Here is a 26,598-nt window from a genome sequence, read left to right on the forward strand (position 1 = left end):
TGAGGGGAGGGGAGGGGCTGGTGAGTTTACCGAAAAAACCTAGGAATATGAATGATCAGGGGGAGGGGTTGGTGAGGGGAGGGGTTGGTGAGGGGAGGGGTTGGTGAGAGGAGGGTTGGTGAGGGGAGGGGTTTAGTGAGGGGAGGGGTTGGTGAGGGGAGGGGTTGGTGCCGTTATATGAATCGGGGAGGTTTGGTGTGGGCGTGAGAAGTGTGGTTGTTGGGGGAGTCAGGGGGGGGGGTGGTGGCGGTGGCTGGGTTGGAAGGGTGGATAGTGGGGGAGGGGCCAGTGGGGGAGGGGCTAGGGGGGGAGGGGGGAGGGGCCAGGGGGGGGGGGCAGGCAAATAAGGAGCGAGTGCGCGGAGCCGCCCCGCGACTTGCCCCACCGCTGCCGCCGCCGCGCCGACTCCCCGAGCTCCGCTCTCTGCTCTTGCAGCCGACAGTCGATCCCAGTGAGTCTCTCAACGCCAACTCAACCCGCAGAACTTAATCGGTGCTTCGTTCCAGCCGCTAATCAGTGCCTCGTTTCACCGGCAAGTTGTCATTGCAATAGCGCTACACATCCATCCGGCCGTATATTGTGCATCTTAAGTTGTATAATTGTGTTCAGGGAATTGTAGGGATTTAATGAAAATGAATTTCGTGCATTTGGTATTCGCGCACTATAGGGTGAGATTCGTGTTGCGTAGGATTGCAACTATTGTGAGGCTTATATTCTAAGTGGTAGTGCCTTACGCCGGTAATCGTTGCTTTCAAGCCAGCTTTCCGTGATTAATTAAGCCCTTGCTACCACCAAATGCTCACGTTCTAACACTGCTACGACTGTACTAGCACATGCATAGCTCATGTGTCCATCCACTGCTGGACGAAGGCAGCCTCCCCGGCTCCGTGTCGGTCGTTAGGAGTTGTTGTTGACATACTTCACCACGCTGGTCAATGGGAGAGATTAGGTGACGTTCAGCGAACTTGGGTGCACTGCGTTCAACGCTGCTTGCAAGTGCCGGGTCGTCACTGCTACTGATGATGATGCTGCCGTCATTGTGTGAAGTCTTAACCAGATGTAGCTTACTGCCGCTTTTTGCATGAATTACTTTTGCCAGCTTGGCTACATTCATTCATTCGCGCGTGTTATGAAGTATTTATACACCGTGTAGGGCGCGTGTGATACGTAATGTTGTCATTGTACTGCTGCGTGATGAGTTGTCGCCCACTTTAAAGGGGAGTGATTGATGTGATTGATGCCAGTGGGTGTTGTCTCGAGACGGATGGATCGATGGTCGTTGTTTGCTGCACTTTTATTGCTGTCTATGTTGTAAATTGATGATAATGTTGGTGGCAAAAGCCTGGATGCTGCGCAGGGTAGGGTATGTAACACTGTCATAATGTATTTCTTCTCAGTTTTATATTTGCAGTACGTGTCTGGGCTTAGACTTGTCAAAAGATAATCACTTGCTAGCGAAGACCGACTTGAAATTGTTGTTTCAAAGGTGTGCACTGATGACATTCTACAGGAGTTTTTTTTTCGGCTCATTAAGCAAGAGCTGCCAGGGTATATTTTCTGTATGTGGAAATTAACTTTATCTAGGGACAATGACTTCTTCTGGCCACATATTTGATCAGTCCACGGGCCACCTGAAGTGGTAAAGCGTTAATGTTGTGCTAATCTCATTTTAAAAGGTCATGCATAATGCACTTGTATTGGTCATGAAGAAATTGATACACCTAAAGTGACGAAAACTGGGTTTATGGACAGGATGTGTCGCTCAAAGGCCAGTTAATCGGAATCAATATTTATACTGGAGGAATCGGATGAGCTATAAAGCTCTTTTTCACACATCTCCAGTAGATTAAGACTAACGACGGAGTGAGAGCCAAAGGTTAGATCACGCCGAGATTGTGTCCACCAAGGTGATACAGCAAATAGATCAGCTCTTTGCCAGAGCCGGATGGATCGTTACATCACAGGACTGAGATGGTGACAGCTAAAGGAGGCCTTCATCCAGCACATTATAGATCAGAGCTCATGAGGATGATGGTGGTGGTGGTGGTGGTGAAAGTTTTGCAACATCAGAGATGTTATATTGTTGGTTCTTTCGGTAAAGTCACATAGAAGGGAAATAATAAAATAATAAAAATAAAACATAATAAAATGAAATTCTCATTTTTTTATGTTTTCATTTATTATGTTTTTTTTATTTCCCTTCTACGTTACTTTACCGACAGAACCAAGAATATGAATCCCTGCAGTCACGAAAGCTTAAAATGGAAATCAGAGATGTTGACAAAAGGGATGCCTGGCTGGGTCCCATAGACTATCTTGGTAGTGTTGATGACCACGAATGTTTAGGTTTATTATTGTATTTGTTAATCCCGTTTAGACAGTTGTCTGCCTATTTTAAAAGGGAGATCCGTGGTGGGTGAGCACAGCAACAACTAAATTCAAATGTAAAATACTGTATGGTATTGCAGGGCATGAGCACAGACAGGTTCCAGTGAATGGGCATTGCCTCTCACAGGGCCCTCTTCCCATTGGGTGGACATTCCATGCTCAACCACGACAACAAAGGCCAAACCGAGAACAAAGAAGTCTTGTTGAAGATTCGCATGTTGGAATCTGGAATCGAACCCAGGTCACCCTCATGGGAAATCATTGAATTGGCTGTTGGCCCACTCCATAGACGAGCTGTAATGGATTAATGTAATTTGAATTTGCATGTGTTGCAATGCAACTAAGTATAGGCAGACATATATCATCAGCCAAGGTATGAGGCAATAAACAGAAACAGGGAGGAATCAGTGATGTGGCAGTAGCCAGCCTTAGGCAAATGTTATAGACACACGAGGGACGCGGGTCATAGGTTCAACACTCGAAACTTACTATGCAAACACATTATACTCTGTACACTGCTTTGAATCCGACATGCAAAGACAAACCTACCTTGCCATAGCACCATGCACATATTCTTAATCTTGTACACAACTAATTTGCATGACTGATATAATGACTTATAGGGAAATGTGATTTAATCATATGATGCTTTTAGTTTGAGTACTTTTCTAGCCTATGGCACGGTGCCATCTAGATAATGGAGCGTAGAGAACAATAACTAATGCTTTTTTTTACCGCAAGCTATTATTCAAGTTACACATGAATGGGCATCACAAAAGCATGAAGCTTTTATCCTCTTGCATACTCGAGGGATGAGAGAACAATGCTTTTCAAGGACTGCGAGGGTATTTGCAAAAGTATTAACTCTGCCATTTCACCTTAAAATGGTTCAACCAAGGTATTTTTAAAATCATAAATGTTTTTCTTTCATGCCAAGCTTATCACATTTCTTATTCTGGGGAAGGAGAATGTGTCTGTATAAAACATTCCCGTTTGCTTTATTTTACTTATCAAAATAATCGCCGTTGTCATACATTTAAATAAAACAATCAATCAACTGTAATTCATACCACTTACATTGTAATTTACTATCTTTGTTGGTAATTTAATAATATAATGTTCAGATTCTGTGTATCTAATGCATTTCTGCATTTGTCTTTTGTTCGTGTCTTCATTGTATAGCAGTTTGTCTGTACTTTGCCAACATCAAACAGCAGTACCAGTAAAATACAGAGCGTCATTAAAATATAGACCTGAAAAGCCTTAGTATTAAAATGACTTGGCATTTTTTTCTGGCTGGAGGTATGAATTTATGTATCTGGAAGCTTCTTCTTGAACCAAGAAGATGAATCCCTGCAGTCACGAAAGCTTTAAATTGAAATTTATCTGGAAGCTATTTCATTCATGAAGACCCCTCTATTATTGACTTTGTGTTTTTGGTTTGTGTTAACCATTGCCACGGGACATGACATTTGCATGCATACTCCATTTTAAAAATGAGCTACAGCCCCTTCTATCGATCTTTTCTGTTAAAAACGCACGCCTTTTGGTAATTGGATTGATGTAAATGTCACACGGAGTTAATGTAATGTACTGCAAATTTCCAATTTGCATTGTGAGGAATGAGTAACAGTGTTTTGTATTAATGATTTCCACTGTTCTGTTATTTAAAATCTGTGTTTTTTTTTTTTAAACAGGATATTGTGCTGACTGCAAAGCCCACGCAAACATGTCTGCAAAAGCAGTGCTGGAGGTGACCGGCAAGGAGCTGCTGTACAAACACCTCGACAGTGTGGCCTCGGTGCAAAATAAATTTCACTATGCAACGGTTTGCCCAGATACTAACTGGGATAAGCTTATCCAGCAGCACTCTTGGCTCCTCACACAGGTACGTTTTTATGTATTTTGTTAAACTTGTACAATTTAAATCGTACGTCCTTGAAATAACATTTTCGAATGTACTATGTCTTGCGTATATAGGAGGGGAGGGGGTTTGGGCAACCTTCAAAATAAATGAAAAATCATACTCTTGAAGCCCACAAAATTGACCGGCATCCAAATCAATTCTAAATTGTTGTTCGCTTCCTCTCCACTCCGTGAAGTGCTATTACCTGCCAGGTAATTTATGTTAGCACTATTCAGTAACTGTTGTAGCATTGGATGGTACGATTTGTAATTGGCTTGTGATTTTTGGTAGTTTTATAATGGAGTTTTATTACTTTTCTTTTATATTGCTTATATTTATTTTCCTTTAAAAAATATTTTTACCAGGGTACTCACCCCTGAATTTGCCTAATATTTCAAGCACACTAATTTTAACTGTATGTGGGGTATGTGAGAGGGTTTCATTTGAACTTGAGATTTGTAATCTCTGGCTAGTGATACACAGAACATTGTTATTATGTAATTGTGCAAGAATCTGGAAGGTTAAGAGTATTTTCCAATTAAGTGTCTGATCATTTTTCTTTTTGTATTCTTACATCAGCGGCTGGTGGTGAAGCCAGATCAGCTGATCAAGCGGCGTGGGAAGCTTGGGCTCGTTGGGGTCAACCTGGACCTAAAGGGCGTGCGGGATTGGCTGAAACCACGCATGGGCAAGGAAGTGCAGGTTTGTTTCATGTATGAATAGGCTCATCGTCTTTGGACTTAATTAGGTAAAAACGGCTTTATTCACAAATTATAGCATGGAAATAAAATAGAGATTGGTACACAGATGATTTTGAGCTGAGTTTCATGAAAAAGATATTCAGAATAAATAAAGTCTCGTATTTGTTTCCTTTGCAAGTTATGGAAAATATAAAGATTGAAAAATGATAAATACTAGAAAAAATAAAATTGGCGATGTCAACATTTCCAGGTAAAAACTTGCCATGGGTGTGATGAGTGGTATGCGGACGTAAAAATAATACCAAACACACCCATGATGTGCTTTGTGGTCATTGACAGCATTGGAATTTTTATTTTTTTGCCTTCAATGCCAATGTGTTTGATAATATACGACTCCAGCGAATGTTTGCTTAGTTTGCAAATTACTCCTGTATCAGAGACATGTAACATGTCAACAAGCCTCTGTTCAAAATAAAGTTGCCCATTTTAACATATACCTATTATATTATTTCTAGGTTGGCGCAGCAAAAGGAATTTTGAAGAATTTTGTCATTGAACCATTTGTACCACATAAGCAGGTACGTGGGTTGTCATTACTTTATCCTGATCATGTTTTTAGCCAGATAAGGGATACAGAAGCGTATCGTCACATGGAATGCCCATTGAGCTATTGACCCACCTAACCTGGTTTTAGTTCCAAGCTAACCAGCTTAAATGAGTAGCAAGTGATATCTGAATCTGTCCAGGGCTCCTCTTCATCAACCTACACTGATCAGCGTGGTGAAGTGTAGTCAAACATCCCCCACAACCAATATGGAATGGGAGGGGGGGTTCAATTATCCAGCAGTGGCTGACAATGGGCTGTAAATACATTTTTCAATAATGCTTACTGTATGTGCCAGCTTAATTTGTTTAGGTAATGATGTGAGCTTATAGAAAAAGTAAATGTACATGTTAAAGTAACTTTTCAGTGATAGACATTGTGTAAGAAAATGTCCACTGTTACCAAACGGTTGATTCAATTTTAGGCTACCACGAGTGTAACCTTCATTTCCCCTAGTGCAATCCATTTACGAGATGAGCAATATTTCCTGACCAGACAGAAATGTAGCAATCAGGTTTTGGTGGCAGGACATCAAGCCATCTTTCAAATCGCCGTGTGCAGGGTAGGCTCTTAAATAGATTGAACGGCATTCATGTGCTGTGTGCAGAGCACGCAAATTAATTGCATGCGGGTATATTTACGCTATTTAAAATGCCATTCTTGCTCTTGCTATTTTTCTGATCTATTGATGTTAAAAACAAATGTTTGCCCAAATATGTTTTGTTTGTCTTTCAAATTACAAATTCATTAAGAAGGATATAGTTCCTTCAGCAATCCCCGTGTAATTTATACGTGTGATATGGATGTGAAGTAAACATTTTTTACCAGTTTTATAAGTAACTAGCAGAAGTACCCGGCTTTGCCCGGGTGAAAAATATATTTCTTAAAAACCTTACATATATATACACAGATACTAAGGTATTGTCAAAGCCCGGTGGGCTGTTTGTACATTTCTCCACCAACAAATATATAAGAGGCTTTCACAAGTCCAAAAAGTTGTAGAAAGTGTGGGGTAAATAGTTGATGTCAAAAGGTTTCCGAAAATTGCAGTCTCCCCCCCCCCCCCTCAAAAAATATATTTACCCCTCGTAGGTATATATACTAACAACACCTTACATACAACAGAGGAAGTGGTATCTATTGACTCTGTAGTAGTATCTACTGACTGTACAGTAGTATCAACTGAGCCAGTAGTAGCTACTGACTGTGTAGTAGTATTTAGTGACTGTAATAACTACTGACCATAGTAGTATTTACTGGGCCTACAGTAGTATCTACCGACTATATACTCGTAACGACTAACTGTATAGTATCTGCTGACTCTATAGTTGTATCCACTGACTATAGTAGTAACTACAAAATCTATAGCAGTATCTACTCACTCTATAATAGTATCTACTGACTCTAGTAGCTACTCACCGTGGTAGTATGTACTGACTGTATAGTAGTATATACTGACTGTAGCAGTATTGACTGACTGTAGCGGTATATACTGACTGTTTTAGTATTTACTATAGCGGTATCTACCAACTCGATAGCAGTATCTACTATCGCTACAGCAGTGTATACCGACTGAGGTCGTACCTGCTATCACTACAGCAGTGCATACTGCTGTGTTGGTACCTGTTATGATGACAGCAGTGCATACTGACTGTGGTGGTACCTGCTATGATTACAGCAGTGCATACTGCTGTGGTGGTATCTGCTATGATGAGAGGAGTACATATTGTGGTGGTGGTACCTGGTATGATAACAGCAGTGCATATTGACTGTACTCATCATTCACCCTCACCATTCACCACTCACAACTCACCCTTACCACTCATCCTCACCACTCACCACTCCCACTCACTATTCACCATTCACCCTCACAACTCACCACTCACCAACCTCCCTCACCAATCTCCCTCACCACTCACCCTCACCACTCACCCTCACCAATCACCACTCACCCTCACCACTCACTCTCACCACTAACACTCACCACTCTCACTCACCACTCTCCCTCACCACTCACCACTCACTCTCACCATTCACCCTCACCATTCAGCCTCACCACTCACCCTCACCACTCACCGTCACAACCACCACTCACCCTCACCACTCAACTTCACCCTCACTACTCACCATTCATCCTCACCAATCACCACTGACCAATCACCACTCTCCACTAACCCTCACCACTCAACCTCACCACTCACCCTCAAAACTAACCACTCTCTCACCACTCACCCTCACCACTCAGCACTCACCCTCACCACTCACCCTCACCACTCACCCTCACCACTCACCCCTCACCGCTCACCACTCACCCATCACCACTCACAACCGCCACTCACCCTCACCACTCATCCTCACCACTCACCCTCACAACAACCACTCACCCTCACCACTCACCCTGACCACTCATCCTCACCAATCACACCCTCACCAATCACCACTCACCCGCACTGCTCACCCTCACCACTCACGCTCACCCTCACCACTCACCCTCACCACTCACGCTCACCCTCACCACTCACCCCTCACTAATCACCACTCATAACCGCCACTCACCCTCACCACTCACCACTCACCCTCAACACTCACCCTCACCACTCACCGTGACCACTCACCCTCACTACTCACCACTCATCCTCACCAATCACACCCTCAACAATCACCACTCACCCTCACAACTCACCCTCACCACTCACTCTCACCCCTCATAACAACCACTCACCCTCACCGCTCAGCACTCACCCTCACCAATCACCACTCACACTGACCACTCACCACTCATCCTCACCAATCACCACTCACCCTCACTGCTCACCCTCACCGCTCACCCTCACCACTCACCCTCACCACTCACGCTCACCTCTCACCATTCACCCCTCACTAATCACCACTCACAACCGCCACTCACCCTCACCACTAACCCTCACCACTCACCCTCACCACTCACTAATCACCTCTCACAACCGTCACTCACCCTCACCACTCACTCTTACCACTCACCCTCACCACGCACCCTCACAACAACCACTCACCCTCACAACAACCACTCACCCTCACTACTCACCACTCATCCTCACCAATCACACCCCTCACCAATCACCACTCGCCCTCACTGCTCACCCTCAACCTCACCACTCACGCTCACCCTCACCATTCATCCCTCACTAATCACCACTAACAACCGCCACTCACCCTCTCCCACTCACCCTCACCAATCACCAATCAACTTCAATACTCACTACTCACCCTCACACTCACCCTCACCGCTCACCACGCACCCTCACCACTCCCCCTACCACTCACCACTCATCCTCACCAATCACACACGCCAACATCAACGCACTCACCCTCACCACTACACGCTCAACACTCACCCCCCACTCTGCTCCCAAATACCCTCCCACTCACCCCTCACAATACCCCACTAACAACCTCACCCCACTCACCCTCAACACTCACCAATCACCACTCACCCTCACGACTCAACCTCACCCTCACCCCTCACCCACACCACCACCACTCTCCCCCTCACCACTCTCCCCCTCACCACTCTCCCCCTCACCACTCTCACCCCTCACCACTCTCCCCCTCACCACTCTCCCCCTCACCACTCTCCCCCTCACCACTCTCTCCCCTCACCACTCTCCCCCTCACCACTCTCCCCCTCACCACTCTCCCCCTCACCACTCTCCCCCTCACCACTCTCCCCCTCACCACTCTCTCCCTCACCACATGTTAAGCGCGATCCTAAAGGAATCTACAACCTTCGATGATTCCTTTGTGCGATTCAAAGAATCGATTCCTGGCGCATAGGAGGTTTCCATTTTGAATGACAGAGTTTTATTTGCATTGATATGTTATGTTTTAATGTTTTCAGGAGTTTTTAATAACATTTTTGCCCCGGTCAACGCCGGATATTTCCCGTTCGTAGCAGTTTATATCGACTTTAACCAACTTATAGTAAACGGGAATCGTCCGAATCTAAAGGAATCTACAACCTTCGATTCCTTTGCACGATTCAGAGAATCGATTCTTGGCGCGTCGGGTTTATAATTTTAATTACACACTTGTATTTTCATTGGTATGTAATGTTTTAAAGTTTTCAGAAGATTTTAAATGTATTTTCCCCCCCGGGCAACGCCGGGTATATCGAGTTTATACCACAAAGTCGTCGCTTGACACGGGTGGGGTGTCGAGGCCTAGTACCGTGCAGAGCCTCCGGCCTTGCCTAGATTGCCCATCCAGCTGAGGCTGGGTACTGGGGCCAATACCCCCCCCCCCCGCGCTACAATAATACTGTCTAATCGCTATAATTTTATTATCTACCGACCCTATAATAGTAATTGCACACATTGGGGTGGGGGGGGGAGTGAAGAGGACATGAAACTTTGATGAATTTACCTCAGAATCGCGTGTTATGCGTGCGCATATTTTTAATGGTAATTCAAAATGGCGTCCACCCCGCAGCGAATGCGTCGCTACCCGTTGCCAGGGGCAACCGCCGTGGTCCGCGCCGGCCGGCAAGAGTAAATAAATAAAGAAAGCGTTAAATAAATAAATAAAGATACATCGCACTAAATCGATAATCGGTCCGATTTAAAGTTTAGAGACGAAAAATCGGAAATGCCTAAGTTTACCGCGGGGCCGGGGGCGTGCCCACCTGCAAAATTTAATCTCGCCGAACCCCACTGGTCCGAGAGCTAAATCCCCCGGTAGGGAGCGTACGCGAACGGACGGACGGACAAAAAATGAATTATATAGGTTAGATATTTTATATCTTGACTTAAAGCTTTCGTGACTGCAGGCATTCATACTCTGGGTCTTTTGGTAAAGTCACGTGACTTTACTGATGCATGGAATCTTTAAAGATTTCTTACATGTGCGTGTTGCTGAAATTATATTACTAGTGATAATGATGTTTCTTTTCAAGGCGTACAATAAAATTAATTCATACGTAATAATGTCATCTCAAAATATAACTCAGATTTCAATTTGGCTGTTTTTAATGGTGTAACTTCCCAATAACAGCACAACTTTATACAAATGTTTTAATTATATTGGTTCTCTTTACGAAAGTTATTCGGTCCCCCATTACAGATATACAGATGGACAGACCTAATGAATTTACCGAATGTTAAAAAAATAAGGAGTCATGTTGTAATATGTGTCAAATATGTGCCCGCTGCAGGAGGAAGAGTTCTATGTTTGTGTGTACGCAACTCGGGAGGGTGACGTGGTGCTGTTTCACCACGAGGGCGGGGTAGATGTTGGTGACGTGGATGCCAAGGCTCTGCGTTTGCTTGTGGGGGTGGAGGGTGGCCTCACTGCTGACAGTGTCAAGGCGCAACTCTTGAAGAATGTACCCGCAAAGCGCAAAGAGTGAGTATGTGTTGCTGTTGCTCGGTGCTTAAAAATGCATTCAGTTACACACTTCTGTCTTCAAATTTTGTCATTATACTTATATCCAAGCCTATGACCAAATCGCCTGGAATTCCCCCCCCCCCCCCCCCCACTTCATCTTGTAAAAGTGTTTAGAATCATGTTTGAGGGCTACATGTTCGGAAGCAGAAAGAACTGCAACACAATATATCCTTGTACTGTACTTCTATGCTCCTGCCTTCACCAACCTGCGCTGACCATGATGGTGAAGTGTGGTCATATAGCCCCTACTACCCACATGACATGGGGAAGCTATTCTCCAACAGTAGAATGACAAATGGGGTGTACATGTGCATCTATATTGTTCATCCTCTGTATAATGTTAAATTACATCTGGTGATGTCACCTAAAAACACTGATGAGAACATTTTTATTTAAAGCTTTCGTGACTGCAGGGATTCATATTCTTGGTTCTTTCGGTAAAGTCACGTAGAAGGGAAATAATAAAATAATAAAAAATCTAAAACAACAAAAAATTGTAACATTTATTTTATTTTATTACTTCCCTTCTACGTGGCTTTACCGAAAGAACCAAGAATACTGATGAGAAAGGCAAGGGAACCACCTTCACTATTCTGCCATAGTTATGGCTCAAGAACCCTCGTGTAAATATTGGTGTTTCCATGAAAATTAGGTGACATTGAATGAATGTGATAGAAGGAGTTTGAGCCATGGACCTGCCCTTGGGCAGATTACTTAGAGGAGAATCATTTACTGTATTCTCAGGATTATATGATGCACCCAAAACTTCCATCTAAGACCAATACAGTTATACAATTTTGGGCACATTAAAACACCTACCGGATTATAAAATGCACGAAAAATTTCTTTAAAAAATGGTGGCGGGGGGGGGGGGGGGTGAAAAAATCTGTAGAATGCAATATATCTAATTGATAAATCTCATCTTGATCCATGTAAATGATGTTTTCATGAATTTAATTGTGTTTGTTTTTTTGTTAGGCTTTTGGCTACATTTATAGCTGGACTTTTTAAGGTTTATGAAGATCTTTTCTTCACCTACCTGGAAATCAATCCTTTAGGTAATGTATTTTCATTGGCAAGTTGTGCTCTCTCTAATACATTCTTCAAAATATTTAAAGTACAACTGTTTCCAAATGTTAAGCAAGTTTTAAAGTTACATTAATTATTTTTAAGTTTACATTTGAATGTCATCGTTCATCTACATGTTCTCCATTGTGTGTTGAATAAAATATTTAATAAATGTAGCCTTTGTTGATTTTTACCATTAAAACTAGATTCACACTTATCTTGCAAAACAATTGCGTAGTGATACTTATTATTCCGTGATACCATCACGCAGTTGTGACGGACAATGGAGTGTATGTGCTGGACATGGCTGCAAAGATTGATGCCACCGCTGACTACCTCTGCAAGACCAAGTGGGGAGACATTGACTTCCCTCCTCCCTTTGGCCGAGAAGCCTACCCAGAGGTGTAGTATACGTTGCTTTTATCTACACAAAGACCTTGTACCTTGGTCCCGAGATTTGATTGATTGTATACATCGTTCTTAAAGCCACTATGACAAAACACATTACATAATAGGTAATGCTGCTGGCGAGGTCACTCCTTGTTCCGTGCGTGTCATGGGGTTATCTGACCGTACTTCACCATGCTCAGTGAGTTTGAGATGGGGAACCATAGAAATGAAAGCGCGAGAATTGTAATTTCACAGAACAATGGAATTTGCTGCACTGCCCTCCAAACGTGCATTGTGTCCCCCATCCAAGCATTGTACAGGCTCAAGCCTGCTTAGTTTTCAGGTTCTGGTGAGGGTTTCTATATATCTCTATTAATCGAACCGTCATGAAACAAATTTGGATATTAATGGCATTTTTTTATCTAATTCCTAAAATGCAAATAATATGCCTTTTTGTATTGGGATAATGATCCCATATAACAATTATAATAACGGAGTACAATGCATATGTATACATGTACATTTAGAAACATGGTCTGACAACTGCAGGTATTTTGTTGTAATTTGTAAACTCATTACAGACATAATAACATGCTGCAGCCTTCCATTCAGCAAACATGTAATGTAATCTTGCTTATATGTGAAAAATTGCTTTCCTGCGGTCATAGTCGGATTTGGAATTTTCACCTCAGGATGTGCAGGGAATTGGGCGACACAAGATGCTTTAGAACACGTGTTATTTAACTGAATATAATGCAGTTGTTAATTTAAAATAAAATATATTGGTTATAATCTTCTGTCGTTATTTTTTATGCAGAATTTTTCTGTGAAGACATTAGGCTTGCATTATGTTGGATAATCCTACAGAACAGCATGCATATCTTTCAGGATAAAATTATATTGCTTTGTATCCATTGCAATTTGTTTTAGTGTAAAAGGTATATCTTCATTACAATTCTGCAGGAAGCCTATATTGCCGAGCTGGATGCCAAGAGTGGAGCGAGCCTCAAGTTAACCATTCTGAACCCCAAGGGGCGTATTTGGACCATGGTTGCTGGCGGCGGGGCCTCGGTTGTTTACAGGTAGCCACGATACATCCACGCAGATCCGATAATTGTACATGTACGGCTCCTTTGTTAGTCCATCGTTGAATGAGGGCCTCCCCACACAGTGATGGTTATAGCAGGTAATTTGACCATATCTCAGGGTCGTCAGTTTAGGTGTTTCAATGTAGGTGTGCAATAAAAAATATAACGGTGAAAAATATAAATATAATTACAGCACCACATTTTATTTGGCACTAATGTGCATAACAGTCAGTTCATTGCACTTTATTTAAGTGCGCACGTTTTAAAATATGAACATTAATTTCGACAACATATGCTTAGATTATTCCTTAATATTGGTAAAAATAAACCCCCACTAAACTGATGATGCTGACTATAGTTTTTTCATTCGTGCCAGCGACACCATCTGTGACCTGGGAGGGGTGCAGGAGCTGGCAAACTATGGCGAGTACTCGGGAGCGCCCAGCGAGCAGCAAACCTACGACTACGCCAAGACCATCCTCTCCCTCATGACCCGCGAGAGGCATGACGATGGTAGCTTTGCCCCTGGGTTCACGCTTGTTGACATGCACCACTGTTTAATATCTGTACTGTAATTGTAAGCATCATGACGTCTTCGCTTTTGTAATTTTTGAGAAGTTGTGAACTGAAATTTTTGAATAAAAATGCCGTGAATTTATTTGACATGTTTAAAGCATAGCTTGTCGAGTATTTTGATTCTAATTTCCTTGCTCAGTCAAGAAACGTATGAACTATAATTTGTTTACACCCTCAGTCGTATTGTTTGTTGCTGGCTGCTTGGTGATTTTGGCCTTGGGGCCTGTGTTCAGCAGCTGTGATTTTATAAAAATGTATATTGTTTTTTTTCTTGCAGGAAAAGTTTTGATTATCGGAGGAGGAATTGCAAACTTCACAAACGTTGCTGCAACATTCAAGGTATTGTAATTTTCTTTAAAATGTATGTTAAAAACATTTCTTTGGAAAGAAATGTCAACCAGTTCTGTGATGCCCAGTTTCAGCTGAATAACAATTGGAAAGTTGAACCGTAAATCATATTCAGAGCTGTCACAATAAACATATGGGTATGGAGTGAAGGACAATCTCTACGGTTAATATTGCAGTATTTTTGACATGCCTTGAAGGAAACAGTGCCGGGCAGTAGGAGGTGCCGACGAGATTTAACCTCGGCACTTCACTTGTCAAGTGCTCATCCTGAAGAAGTTGATATAGCCTTTTACAGCTGTCAAATGGGCATGATGCTTATGAATCTACAAATATAACAACTGGAAAGTGATCAAACCTTTTAAATCGTCTAGTCACTTTCCAACGACTGGAGGCACATTTAATCATGTTTTATAGCAAATTTATTGGAAACATGCATATATTGGCTGCCTTAAAATTTGACATGAAATGACATCGGAAAGTGAAACCTTAAAGAATCGTTGGCACACATTACGGGTTAAATCTCTGTCCAGTTTGTTGCCCTGTATGCCAGGTTCATGAATTATGTATGGTTTAAAACACTTATTTATTCAACGGTAGCTGCTAAAGGTTAGCTGTACATGTCATTATTCTCATTTTTTACGTGTTGAAATAGTGTGCTGCTTGGGCTGCATTTTGTGTAATGTATTGTCATTTTCCAATTACATTACATAGAAATAAAAACAATGTCACAAATACTAAAGATTCATTGTACGTATCTTATATGTAATTGTGCATGACTTGTACAAAGAAGCATGTTAATGTAGTTGCCTAGGTCATTTAATCTGAAAATAAATGCTAATTAGCACGGACGTGCTTTTTTTAGACTGTGAAATGTTCTTAACATTTGTACCTGGCGTTTGAATTCGTGCATCTGCATAGGGCATTGTGCGAGCGATTACGGACTTCCAGACACGTTTGAAGGAGCACAGCGTCAGTGTGTTTGTACGCCGTGGAGGCCCCAACTTCCAAGAGGGCCTGCGTGTCATGCGAGAAGTTGGTTCGTGATCTCAAACAAATACTTTTTCCACAATACATTGTGATTTAAGAAATTAAAATTGGGTTAATTCCGGTATCTTGTATTGGTATGTATCTAATAGATTTAATACATTGTCAAGGGTATCATGTATTGTGCATGCCACTGTATGTAATATATAGCTCCATAAGCATTTTAAGCGTTTGGTAAGTTGGGATATAATGCACCAATGCTATAATTGTGAATGGTTTTGTAAGCTTGAGTGGTTTCTGGTGCTGTGCACTTCACCCCAACCGTGAATCAAAACTGTTACAGGATATGTATTTTAACCGATGTATTTGTTGGATGGAATCTTAAATAATAGGCACGTGTTGTTGATGTTACAGGGCGTACAACAGGGATCCCCATCCACGTGTTTGGCACAGAGACGCACATGACTGCCATTGTCGGCATGGCTCTGGGACTCAAACCCATCCCAGACATGCTGCCGGCTGATGCACACACTGCCAACTTCCTCCTCAACACAAGCACAAGTACCAGCGTAAGCAGTACCCCGGTGGTTCTGTTTGGCGCTATAAATGTACTGTAAAATAAATGGTTTTTAATTTATCGAGAAAAAATATGTAAGAACGTTGAGTACAATCAACTCTCAATTATTTGGGATAATGGGGGTAGAGGGGTGACCTGGATAACGCAAAAATATCTATGAAGCAAAATTTGTAAATTAGGCAATATAATAATATTTATTCTTTCCCTTATTTGGAGGGAAGTGAAAACATAGCTTGCATAATATTTTTGAAACAACTTGAAAAATAATCGGTTTTCTTGCCGACATGTTTGCACTGAGTGACTGACCTTTAGCAAGTGAGGAGCAGCTAACAAACCAGAGGGAATAGAGATTTTCTTTTTGCACTCACAGTTAATCCATAATGTGGATAACTGAGTTAACAAGTAGCATACCGCCTGGCCTGTATATTAAATTCATATATGTTAGATTTCAGAGCTGTGACAGCTTGTGTTGTGTAATGCATCACAGCCTTCTGGCTTGACAGTTCTTTGCCATTTGCAGTACACACCAGACACAAGTCGAAAGAGCTCCGCGTCAGAGGGCAACCAGAGCGTGGAGAGCGGTCACAAAGGCAAGGCCGGCGACCACCCTGGGTCAGCTGCACCACGTGAGGACGCAAAGACAGATGCACTTAAACAACACTCAAGACCCACATATGTCACTTAAATGCATGTTGGAATTGTTAGATTGCATATTTATCGAATGTATTTGCATTATCATCTCTTGATTATTCGTATTGTATGTTTTGAACAAAAAAACACAAGTGAAAGAACAATCGTGGTTGATAGCAGTGAGATTAACAGAAACGGATTGTGAATTATTTTCTTGTTTTTTTTTCTATTTTTGTGCCTTGTCTGATATGCAGCCGGCAAGCTGACCACACTCTTTGGAAATCAAACCAAGTCAATTGTGTGGGGAATGCAAACACGTGCTGTGCAAGGCATGCTGGACTTCGACTATGTGTGCTCACGCAAAGAACATTCTGTCGCTGCCATTGTGTACCCTTTTACGTACGTAAAATGCCCTCCTTGCACAGTTGGTTGATCACACAAATGTTGCAAAAAACCTTTCCAATGGGTGTTGAGATACCATACCCCTGCTTGGCAGGAGAGGTACAGCAAAAATATGGTCTCCACCTGTTCCACATGTATGGGATAGAGGGTTTCTCCCTTGAATTCGTGGGTTTTCTTCAAGTGCTCTGTTTTTCTCCCACATGGAAACACTCATGAATTGGCTGATAAGCTCTTAATATATAGAGGACCGCAGAGCCTGGGCAATTGTTGGCTCCGGCTCATCACGTGGCTGCCTACCTACTTGTCTGTGGTTCCTCGCGGCCCTTGAGTCGTTCTCTTTCTACGAGAGTGAGTGAATACTGTGTGGTATAGTTTAAGTAGAAATGTATTATTTTGAAGTTAATGTCTTTTTTAAATGAGTTTTTTGCTGGTTCCAACAGTGGTGACCACAAACAGAAGTTCTACTGGGGCCACAAGGAAATTCTGATCCCAGTCTACAAGAATATGGCAGAAGCCATGAGGCGACACTCGGATGTGGATGTGCTCATAAACTTTGCATCCCTTCGCTCGGCCTACGATAGTACCGTGGAGACCATGAGCTTCCCACAGGTACTTGAGTGTGCATGTGTGTTGAGTAGTTTTTTTCTAAAAGTATCACAATCTTTTAAAAGGTCTATATTTCCAGAATTATATATTTAGCACCATTTAGAAGCTGATGGCTACAAAACTGTTGTCAATTAATAAAATACCTTATTCTTTCCCACAGATCCACACAATTGCCATCATAGCTGAAGGCATACCAGAGGCTCTCACCCGGAGACTGATTAAGATGGCAGATGCCAAGGGGGTGACCATCATCGGGCCTGCCACTGTACGAGCAGCACCACACAATCGCAAAACCACATGCAGCTCTTTTGTTATATGCTTTAGGTTATCACTCTTCATGCGCCGTGGCTTTCGTTTTGACAGGTGGGAGGCATCAAGCCTGGCTGCTTCAAGATTGGCAACACCGGTGGAATGCTCGACAATATTCTCGCCTCCAAGCTGTACCGCCCGGGCAGCGTGGCATACGTGTCGCGGTCCGGCGGCATGTCCAACGAGCTCAACAACGTGGTGTCGCGCACCACAGACGGCGTCTACGAGGGCGTCGCCATCGGCGGAGACCGGTGAGCACTGGCAGCGCTGTCGCAACACGTGTTGTCGCGCGCGACGAATGCAATCAAGGCTAGTCGTGGCTGGACGCACTGGAATATGATTGAACACATTCGCTGTCAAAGGGAAAATGCTGCGGCAAACATTCATCTGCATATTTATTTCTGTCATTCGTCTCGACTGCCCTAACAGACTTTTTATGCCCATCCTAAAGTATTCGCTCATGTTAATGATTTCAAGTCTCATTAAAAGTTAAAGCTGTGAATGTCATTGCTATATATCAAATTTGAGGTTGAATATTGTATGCCTTTGATTTACTTACAAAGCGAATATACAACAACCTGACGGGCTTCTCTTCAGGTTTTGTTTGCCCAATACATTTTACCTTTACTCTTTTAGTACGCATTGTTTTTGTACATGCCGGGTCATTTGTGCTCACTTTTTCAAATATATGTTTTAAAAACTGAATGATGTTAAGGTGCCAAAATATGCTTTCATCATATTGTGACTAACAGGTACCCTGGGTCAACCTTTTTGGATCATGTGTTGCGCTATCAAGATACCCCAGAAGTCAAGATGATGGTTGTTCTTGGGGAGGTAAGGGTATTTTACATTATCATATTAAGCAAATTATTTTGCACTGTTTTTACGTTCAATATTAGGTTTTAAGTTTATTAATAATGAATGATAATTTACAGCCCCTTGTCAATCTACTGTTGAATGATGGCCTCCCCACACACTGTCAGTCATGGAGATTGATCATACTTCACCATACCAGTCAGTGATGTTGGCCACATTTAGGAATTGAACTCTGATAGCCAGTTAGAGCGCTGTCCACTAAACACTCTACCACCGCTCTAGAGGAAGTAATGTTAATTCAGAAAGTCCTAAAATGATAACCACCCACAGGGCATGCATTTTAGCTTTGAAGTCATGAATGTTTCCCTTGTCTTCTCTTTTCTCCAGGTGGGAGGCACGGAGGAGTACAAAATCTGTCAAGCTATCAAGGAGGGCCGGGTGACAAAACCCATCGTAGCCTGGTGCATTGGCACATGTGCCACAATGTTTTCCTCTGAGGCAAGGCCACAACTTTTCATACCTGTCTGGTTTCTTATTTCTCAAAGATAAACACGTCCAGAATATGCATGGCCATACATATATGTTTTCTGTCAGTAATGACTTGTATACTTTTGAGTGTAATTTTATTTTCTGCATTGCTCTAAAATCTCGTTGTTTGTTCATGGTGTACACGTGCAGGTCCAGTTTGGCCACGCGGGCGCCTGCGCGAATCAGGACTCGGAGACGGCCGTTGCCAAGAACAAGGCTCTCGCTGAAGCTGGAGCGTTCTTACCCCGCAACTTTGACGAGCTAGGGGAGAAAATTGGGTGAGAAATGGGGTTATTTTGTAACTTGGAAAACGGAAGTTTGATTCAGACATTGGCTGGAGCCATTCAGTTGTTTGCGGTCTGAGACAATGAGACTGGACTTTAGGGTTTCAAGTTAAAGCTTTCTGAAGATAACAATGATGGCGGTAGTTATAAACCGGGCTCCTGTATTACGATTAAAAGTCCTACTTAGATAAGAGACAGTTGAGATGGTAGAGTACTGTGTACTTAGGATATCCATAATATAGGGGGCTGTGAGAAGCAGGCTAAGGGGCACATTGCTTTAGCAGGCCTGGTATTTGATAGGTTATGACACGACTTTCGAAGAGAAGAGAGATAAGTCTGAATGTGAAATAAAGGGTAATTGAGATGGGCGTGCTGTGTAAATTACTGTGTATCACAGAGGTGGACCCTCTTTAAGCAGTTCAAAAATAAGTTGCTGGAAATTGAGCGCAGGTGTCCGAGACAGATGCTAGGAATTGTGGCAAGGCAAAATAAGCAATGCAGACGTCTGGAAGAGAACATAGCACGTAGGTTTTGTAGATGTTATTTGGGAAAAATGTACTGGGCTGGGTGTGGTGTATGTTCAGGATGGTGGGAAAGGGCTCTATGGAGATACAGGGCAGATTTTGGAGGTCGTGTGTCTACTGTGCAACAGCTGCAGGATTTCGCAGAGGGTAGAAAGCATTGGCAAGGCATGGTGCTATCAACAGCTTGGGCTATGAGGACATTGATACGAGGGTTAATTCAGCAGGGGGCTTTCACGAGCAAAATCTACTTTCAGAAATTACAAAACACGGTAATCATTGTGTATTCTAGCAGTTTCTCTCATGCCAACGGCATGTTGTTTTGTTTTGGGTTCATAAGCACACTTACCTGGACCTGCAGCTGCAGACAAGTGATTTGAGAGCACATCGTAGTGTTGGCTGAAGGCAAGGCTGGCTAACCTGTTTACAGTTGAACACACACAAGTAGCACTTTATCCAACATCACAGCTGCTATAGAATCAATCAACGTGTATATCTAAAAACACCACCATTTTATTAATACTGAATTTGTTTAATGCAAATTATCATTTCTATATACTATTAAAGAATCACCATCGTAATTCAGTGTTAAGAGTGGAATAAACCTTTTATATGTTTTTCTTCTTGGTTCTTTCGGTAAAGTCACGTAGAATGGAAATAATAAAATAATAAAAATAAAACATAATAAAATCGTTCTCACGACGTTTCGGCCACAACGCAAGCAGCCGTCATCAGGTGAAGAATGAAACACAACCAAGCTTGGAGCGTATATTTAAGCTGGGTTGGAGGGGAAAGAAGATGAATCCCTGCAGTCACGAAAGCTTTAAATCGAAATTAAACCTTTTATAGTTGTAAACACTTGAACCACACCATAGGCACCGAATTTTAGCAGATTTTAACGTGATGATCATTGCTCTTTCAGTGCTGTGTATAACGACTTGGTGTCCCGAGGCGTGATTGTGCCGGTGCCAGAGGTGCCCCCTCCCACCGTCCCCATGGACTTCTCCTGGGCCCGGGTCAGTTGCATGTGAAACCATTACAATACCTTACAGGAATGCAGTGACTCACAAAATAGTGTTGATCTTGTCATTCTTGTACAACTTAGTTTTGAGTTTGGACCGAAAACAAGCAAAATAATTTAATGCAACCACGCTCACGTTCCCACCAGCACACATGCTCACATGTCCGTGCTTACGTGTGTACTTTATGCAGGAGCTGGGTCTCATCCGTAAGCCAGCGTCTTTCATGACGAGTATCAGTGACGAGCGTGGACCGGAGCTTCTTTACGCTGGCATGGCCATCACCGAGGTGTTCAAAGAAGATATGGGTCTGGGCGGCGTCCTGGGTCTGCTGTGGTTCCAGCGAAGGTGACGCACCTTAATAACCTTTGTCAAAGATTCGTTTATGTAAAAGTTCACAGTTTTACGTGTACTAATTGTACAGGACAAAACCTTTGTTGCACAAAAGTTTAACATGACATTGTCCTTGACGGAAGCGGTGGTGTTTTTTCTGCGTTTTCTTTCATCATCGTACAGGCTGCCAAAGTACGCCAGCAAATTCATTGAGATGTGCCTGATGGTGACGGCTGACCACGGACCTGCTGTTTCTGGAGCCCACAACACCATAGTGTGTGCACGCGCTGGGAAGGACCTGGTGTCCAGCCTCACGTCAGGCCTACTCACCATCGTAAGCAAGGCGCAGATTCTTTTGAGATTCACTTTGTGGTTCCATGTATTCAACGCCAACAAGTCTTATTGTTTTCGACATATATTAGTGTTGTGTTTTTCTCATGTTTTCTTCGTATCTCCAACCAATTTATCCTGGATGCACCGATATCATCGGATCTTAGAAACTATGCAGGGTTCATCCTTGTTGGAATGTGAATGCAGGATCCTCCTGAAAAAGTCGTAAGGTTTGATGAGGCTTTCATAGATAGTGGACGTGATGAAATGTTCTTCAAAATGTATAACGCAGCATTATTAATTTTAAGTTAATAAAAAAAAAATCGTTAGAAAATAATGCTAATAAATGGTGCGGTGCACACATCCTGTGTCTGACAGGGTGACCGGTTTGGAGGGGCACTTGACGCAGCAGCTAAGCAGTTCAGCCACGCATTTGACAGTGGCCTCATCCCCATGGAGTTTGTCAATAAAATGAAGAAGGAAGGACAACTCATCATGGGCATTGGCCACCGTGTCAAATCTGTAAGCGCTTTGTCAACATCTAACTAAGTACTAACCATGCGGTATGACAAGCTACAGTTCATTTCTGGTTCTACAATATTACATCTGTATAGTATTTCAGTTATTTGTCTAATACATAAAAGCACTTTTTTCATACTTTGATGAATAATTTTTTCAGATCAATAACCCAGACACACGAGTTCAAATCCTGAAGGAGTTTGCCCAGCAGCACTTCCCGGCTACGCCGCTGTTGGACTATGCCCTGCAGGTGGAAAAGATAACGACATCCAAGGTGAGTCTCCACCACTTCTGCTACCAACGCTCCTTTTTCACTTCTCCACTGCTGTGCACCAATTGCGAGTAGCAGCAGCAGTGGTGGCACTTGTGTCAGGTGTTCATTTGAAAGTAACTCTGAAATGTAGAAACTCTAAGTTACAGTAACAATGCATTATTTTAATAAGTTTACATTAATGTGTTTTACTACATGCCGTAAGTTGTATATTTTTATTAACGACATGATCCATAATTGTGTCTTTACCCTGCAGAAACCAAACCTGATCCTGAATGTGGATGGTCTCATCGGTGTAGTCTTTGTCGACCTGTTGAGGAACTGTGACAGCTTCACAAGGTAAATCTGCAAACATAGGGCTCTGTACTAAACCATAAATGTAAAATATTGTGCATAGAAGTGCAATTCATAGAAATGTCATTCTTAGTCATGTGGTTGGATGATGTAGAAGGCTTCTGCTTAATGTATCCTCCCATCTCTTATCTTCCTCCACCACTCTCATTCTTCCTTAACATCTCATTCTACGTTTTTCTTAGACAGCCCCTTTAGTAATTTCCCTTGCATTCTGTTTTACACACCTGTTTTGGCAGCCAATTGTTTTTCCATTTGTTTTCATATCATTCATAGTGTGGTACTTTATATACCAGCGGTGGTTGAAAGTTTATTTTGTTTTAAATGTTTTTATCTTGATTTGGCATGTTGTGGTTCATGAGTATCTCTCTCGTTGTAGGGAGGAGGCTGATGAATACGTGGAAATCGGTGCTCTCAATGGAATCTTTGTGTTGGGCAGAAGCATGGGATTCATTGGTAATGTCTTCAAAGAGTTACTACAATTAAAAATATATATATATTTAGTTCGTTCAATAGTGTTGCATAGCTTTGTGTAAAATTTCTAATGAGATATACATTCTAGATAACTTGACAAAAATGGCAGCATATTTAAAAACTACTTTATTGAAAATATTTTGTTTTTGTTGTGACTTAGGTCACTTTCTGGATCAGAAGAGGATGAAGCAAGGACTGTACCGCCACCCCTGGGACGACATCTCCTACGTGCTGCCTGAACACATGACCATGTGAAAGTCCTGGTGCTTAACAAGCGCGGCAGCAGTCTAAAGTGTATTCTCAAGCATTTACTGTGACGTCTGACATAAATATGTTTGTGCCAAAGTTTCGTGCAACATTGTGCGCTTACCAATTATAACTCTTCCACTCGCAAATCTGAATATTAAACGCATCAAATAACCATTCGTGTGAGTACAGTTTTGCGCAATGAACTATTGTGAGGTTTTAGTAACAATTAAAATCTTCGCTAACATTCTGACATTGAACAAGCGCTACGATACAGTGTACCTTGTGAGTTTCAGTGTTTATAATATTCGAATTTCGACCCACTGCTGTGCATTCCAAAATGTCTTCCTGTTCCCTTAAGTTTACACATTTGTCTGCTATTTTTTAATTTATAGTTTTATCTTCAACCTGTTAGTGTGCTGTAGTATCACCATGGTGATCAAGGAATACATGTTAGTGCTTAAATTATGTAACATGTATAGATCGTGTAATGTGAAGATGTCCACATTGTGAAATGGAGAATATTATTTGGAGTATAATGCTGTGCACTGCAGGGAAAAAACAGTAGTTTGGTGAACTTAGTTTACATGATTCCCTTGTACTGCATGGCACCAACTACTACTATGTTCATTAACTGTCGTATTTACAGATCCCTTTGCCATTTGTGTAATCATGTTGTAGTTTGTATTGTGTATAGTATGCAGTACACTACATAAATGTGATCATATGCTTCTGTAAAACACTGATACTACACATATCCAAACAAGGCTGCTTTTAATATTGTGATTTTAGAAGTTTAACACTAATTTACATAGTTGTTTATGTGTAACAACTGACTGCCATATCGAAGTTAAACTGAAATATGTACCGGCATAGCAACCATGACATGAATTGTCCATGTCTTGTTTCTTGTCCGTGCGTGTGAACTAGAAAATGCCTGTGCTTAAAGCTTGATTGGGGAAAACTAATGTGCCAATACACATTAAATACTGTACTGTCACAGAAATAACATTTGGGTTTTCTTTGTGTTTGTGTCCAACTTGTGTCATCGTAAATCTAAATGTTTACATTTTTTGAAGAGGAGAGAGTTAACAGGACACGTTTCATACAAACAATTTGAGTGGGCCATTCTGTCCTCTGAAAACATTTTGTGATGAGACCTTTTAAAGGTTATAGATGGGGCAATTTTTGCCGCGTCTGTCCGGATCAGCGACCCCAAAATGGCATTCTGCACTTTGCACATCAAGTCCAATATACCTCGAGCTATGGTCGCGGCTGTGAGTCATGTGCCATTTTTGCCATACCAGCGACCCAGAAAATATTCAATGAGAAATGTAGCCTGGTTATCGGCGTATTTGCACTCGCCTAAAGGCTGCCAATTGCACCAATTTACCTTGTGTAGGTATGATTTTGTAATAGAAAATGATTCCACTAATCTGTGTTGAGAGAAGTCTCCCTTAAGTACAGGACGTCGTTTCGGCTTGATCTATAATCGTCATCAGTCTCAAACGTGGGGGTCGTAGGGGTCATGTGGGTGCCTGTGACGCTTTGGCAATCAACTCTCCACCTTGTGGGGTGGTTTTTTTTCTGCGATCTGCACAATGTCAGCCGCTGATCTCCCTATCCAAGGCGCTATGTTTGTCATCCATCTGCTCGTTGGCTGACCGGTCTCGCATCCCTTCAACTAGGTCCCGCAGGATGGTGTTAGAAAGTTTTTCTGATCTTTGAGTGACATTGCCAAACCATTGCGGCTGTATTATTTTTGCTACTGCAAGGTAGTCGGTCATGTACCCCGATAGTTTGAGTCCCCTACTCCCCTCCATGGATTGAATCGTTTGTATGATGGGCAGAGGACGGATTTCGAAGCCGTCTTATAAAGCGCCACATCCTAATCATTTGGAAACGCCTCTGTGCCACTTAATTTCAAGATTTACAGATAAAGAAAAAGCTGCAATCTTATTCGATTCGAAGCTTTCGTGACTGCAGGAATTACTCTTTGGTTCTTTCGGTAAAGTCACGTAGATAGAAATTAAATAATAGAATACGACGTTTCGATTGCAACACAAGCAACCATCATCAGGTACAAATGAATGAAAAAACAAACATCGTAACCTTGGAAATAGAATGCAATACAACACAGAATCAGCCAACAAAAGAGTCAACACCCCACCTGGTTGATTACATTCTTCCAAAGATTGCTAAATTTGAGAGAGAGACAAAACATAGACACGGAGACACGCAGACAGACACAAGCAGAGAGAGACTCGCACAGAGACAGAGACACACACACATAGTACTACTACTATGTGTTGTATTGCATTATATTTCCAGAGAGACACACACATAGTAGCTTCGAATCTAGTTTGAACCACCTCTACGGGGAGGGTTTGCCGTGCTTGTTCAGTTGTTTGTTTCACACTTAACTTCTAATTTAGCAATCTTTGGAAGAACGTAATCAACCAGGCTATGCGTTAACTGTGTGCTAACCGAGTGCAATCTTATTGTTTATAGTTTGATTCATTTTTTACATAATACCCTTATTTTGTTAACATTCCTGTTGTACTGGCCAATGTCATCAATCTCGTTCTCTGATCTGTTTTCTGTCATGTTTGCCTCGAGATATTTAACAGCTCATTTTTTGCAGTTTTTCTCTTTTTACACGTATGTCCTGCCCTGCCATGTCATCACTTTTCCCAGTAATCACCGCTTTGCTGTTCTTGCCGTCAATTTAAATTCCGTATGATGTAGCCGCCCTGTAAAGACTACACATTAGGTCTGTCAGTTCTGCTGACCTTAAAATCACATCTGTCATCTGACAATTTAAGAGTGCACACCTTTCTTTCTCCAAATGACACACAACTCTCAAGGGATGCAAGGGCATCTAACATGTTTTTTTTTCTAAATATAG

At 42.2% G+C, this 26,598-nt stretch overlaps 1 protein-coding gene across 2 annotated transcripts; it reads left to right on the plus strand.

Moving 5' to 3' along the window:
* The first annotated feature begins 346 nt into the window (after window positions 1–346).
* LOC133344807 (ATP-citrate synthase-like) lies at window positions 347–24,699 on the plus strand. 2 transcript variants are annotated; one of them, XM_061555010.1, is made up of 28 exons: window positions 347–451; window positions 4,086–4,276; window positions 4,874–4,996; window positions 5,511–5,573; window positions 10,788–10,978; window positions 11,999–12,078; window positions 12,360–12,490; window positions 13,442–13,560; window positions 13,943–14,079; window positions 14,420–14,481; window positions 15,409–15,526; window positions 15,889–16,043; window positions 16,572–16,677; window positions 16,936–17,080; window positions 17,524–17,692; window positions 17,850–17,954; window positions 18,053–18,249; window positions 18,751–18,832; window positions 19,202–19,312; window positions 19,493–19,620; window positions 21,070–21,163; window positions 21,360–21,514; window positions 21,683–21,833; window positions 22,208–22,351; window positions 22,509–22,622; window positions 22,876–22,958; window positions 23,350–23,426; window positions 23,605–24,699. In XM_061555010.1, exons 2-28 carry the CDS (start codon window positions 4,118–4,120, stop codon window positions 23,697–23,699), a joined length of 3,294 nt encoding a protein of 1,097 aa, XP_061410994.1. In that variant the 5' UTR covers window positions 347–451; window positions 4,086–4,117; the 3' UTR covers window positions 23,700–24,699. The 2 variants fall into 2 exon arrangements, with proteins under 2 accessions (XP_061410994.1, XP_061410993.1); XM_061555009.1 differs by having other exon boundaries at window positions 400–532.
* Window positions 24,700–26,598: the final 1,899 nt, after the last annotated feature.

Source organism: Lethenteron reissneri, chromosome 20 (genome assembly GCF_015708825.2).
Source record: "Lethenteron reissneri isolate LAM-NWPU_2019-01 chromosome 20, ASM1570882v1, whole genome shotgun sequence".
In the NCBI taxonomy this organism is placed as follows: domain Eukaryota; kingdom Metazoa; phylum Chordata; class Hyperoartia; order Petromyzontiformes; family Petromyzontidae; genus Lethenteron; species Lethenteron reissneri.

Coding starts and splice junctions, on each gene's coding strand:
- LOC133344807 (XM_061555010.1), top strand. CDS start 4,118: ATGTCTGCAAAAGCAGTGCTGGAGGTGACCGGCAAGGAGCTGCTGTAC. Junction 5,574..10,787: donor CATTTGTACCACATAAGCAG/GTACGTGGGTTG, acceptor TGCCCGCTGCAG/GAGGAAGAGTTCTATGTTTG. Junction 17,693..17,849: donor AGACCATGAGCTTCCCACAG/GTACTTGAGTGT, acceptor TCTTTCCCACAG/ATCCACACAATTGCCATCAT.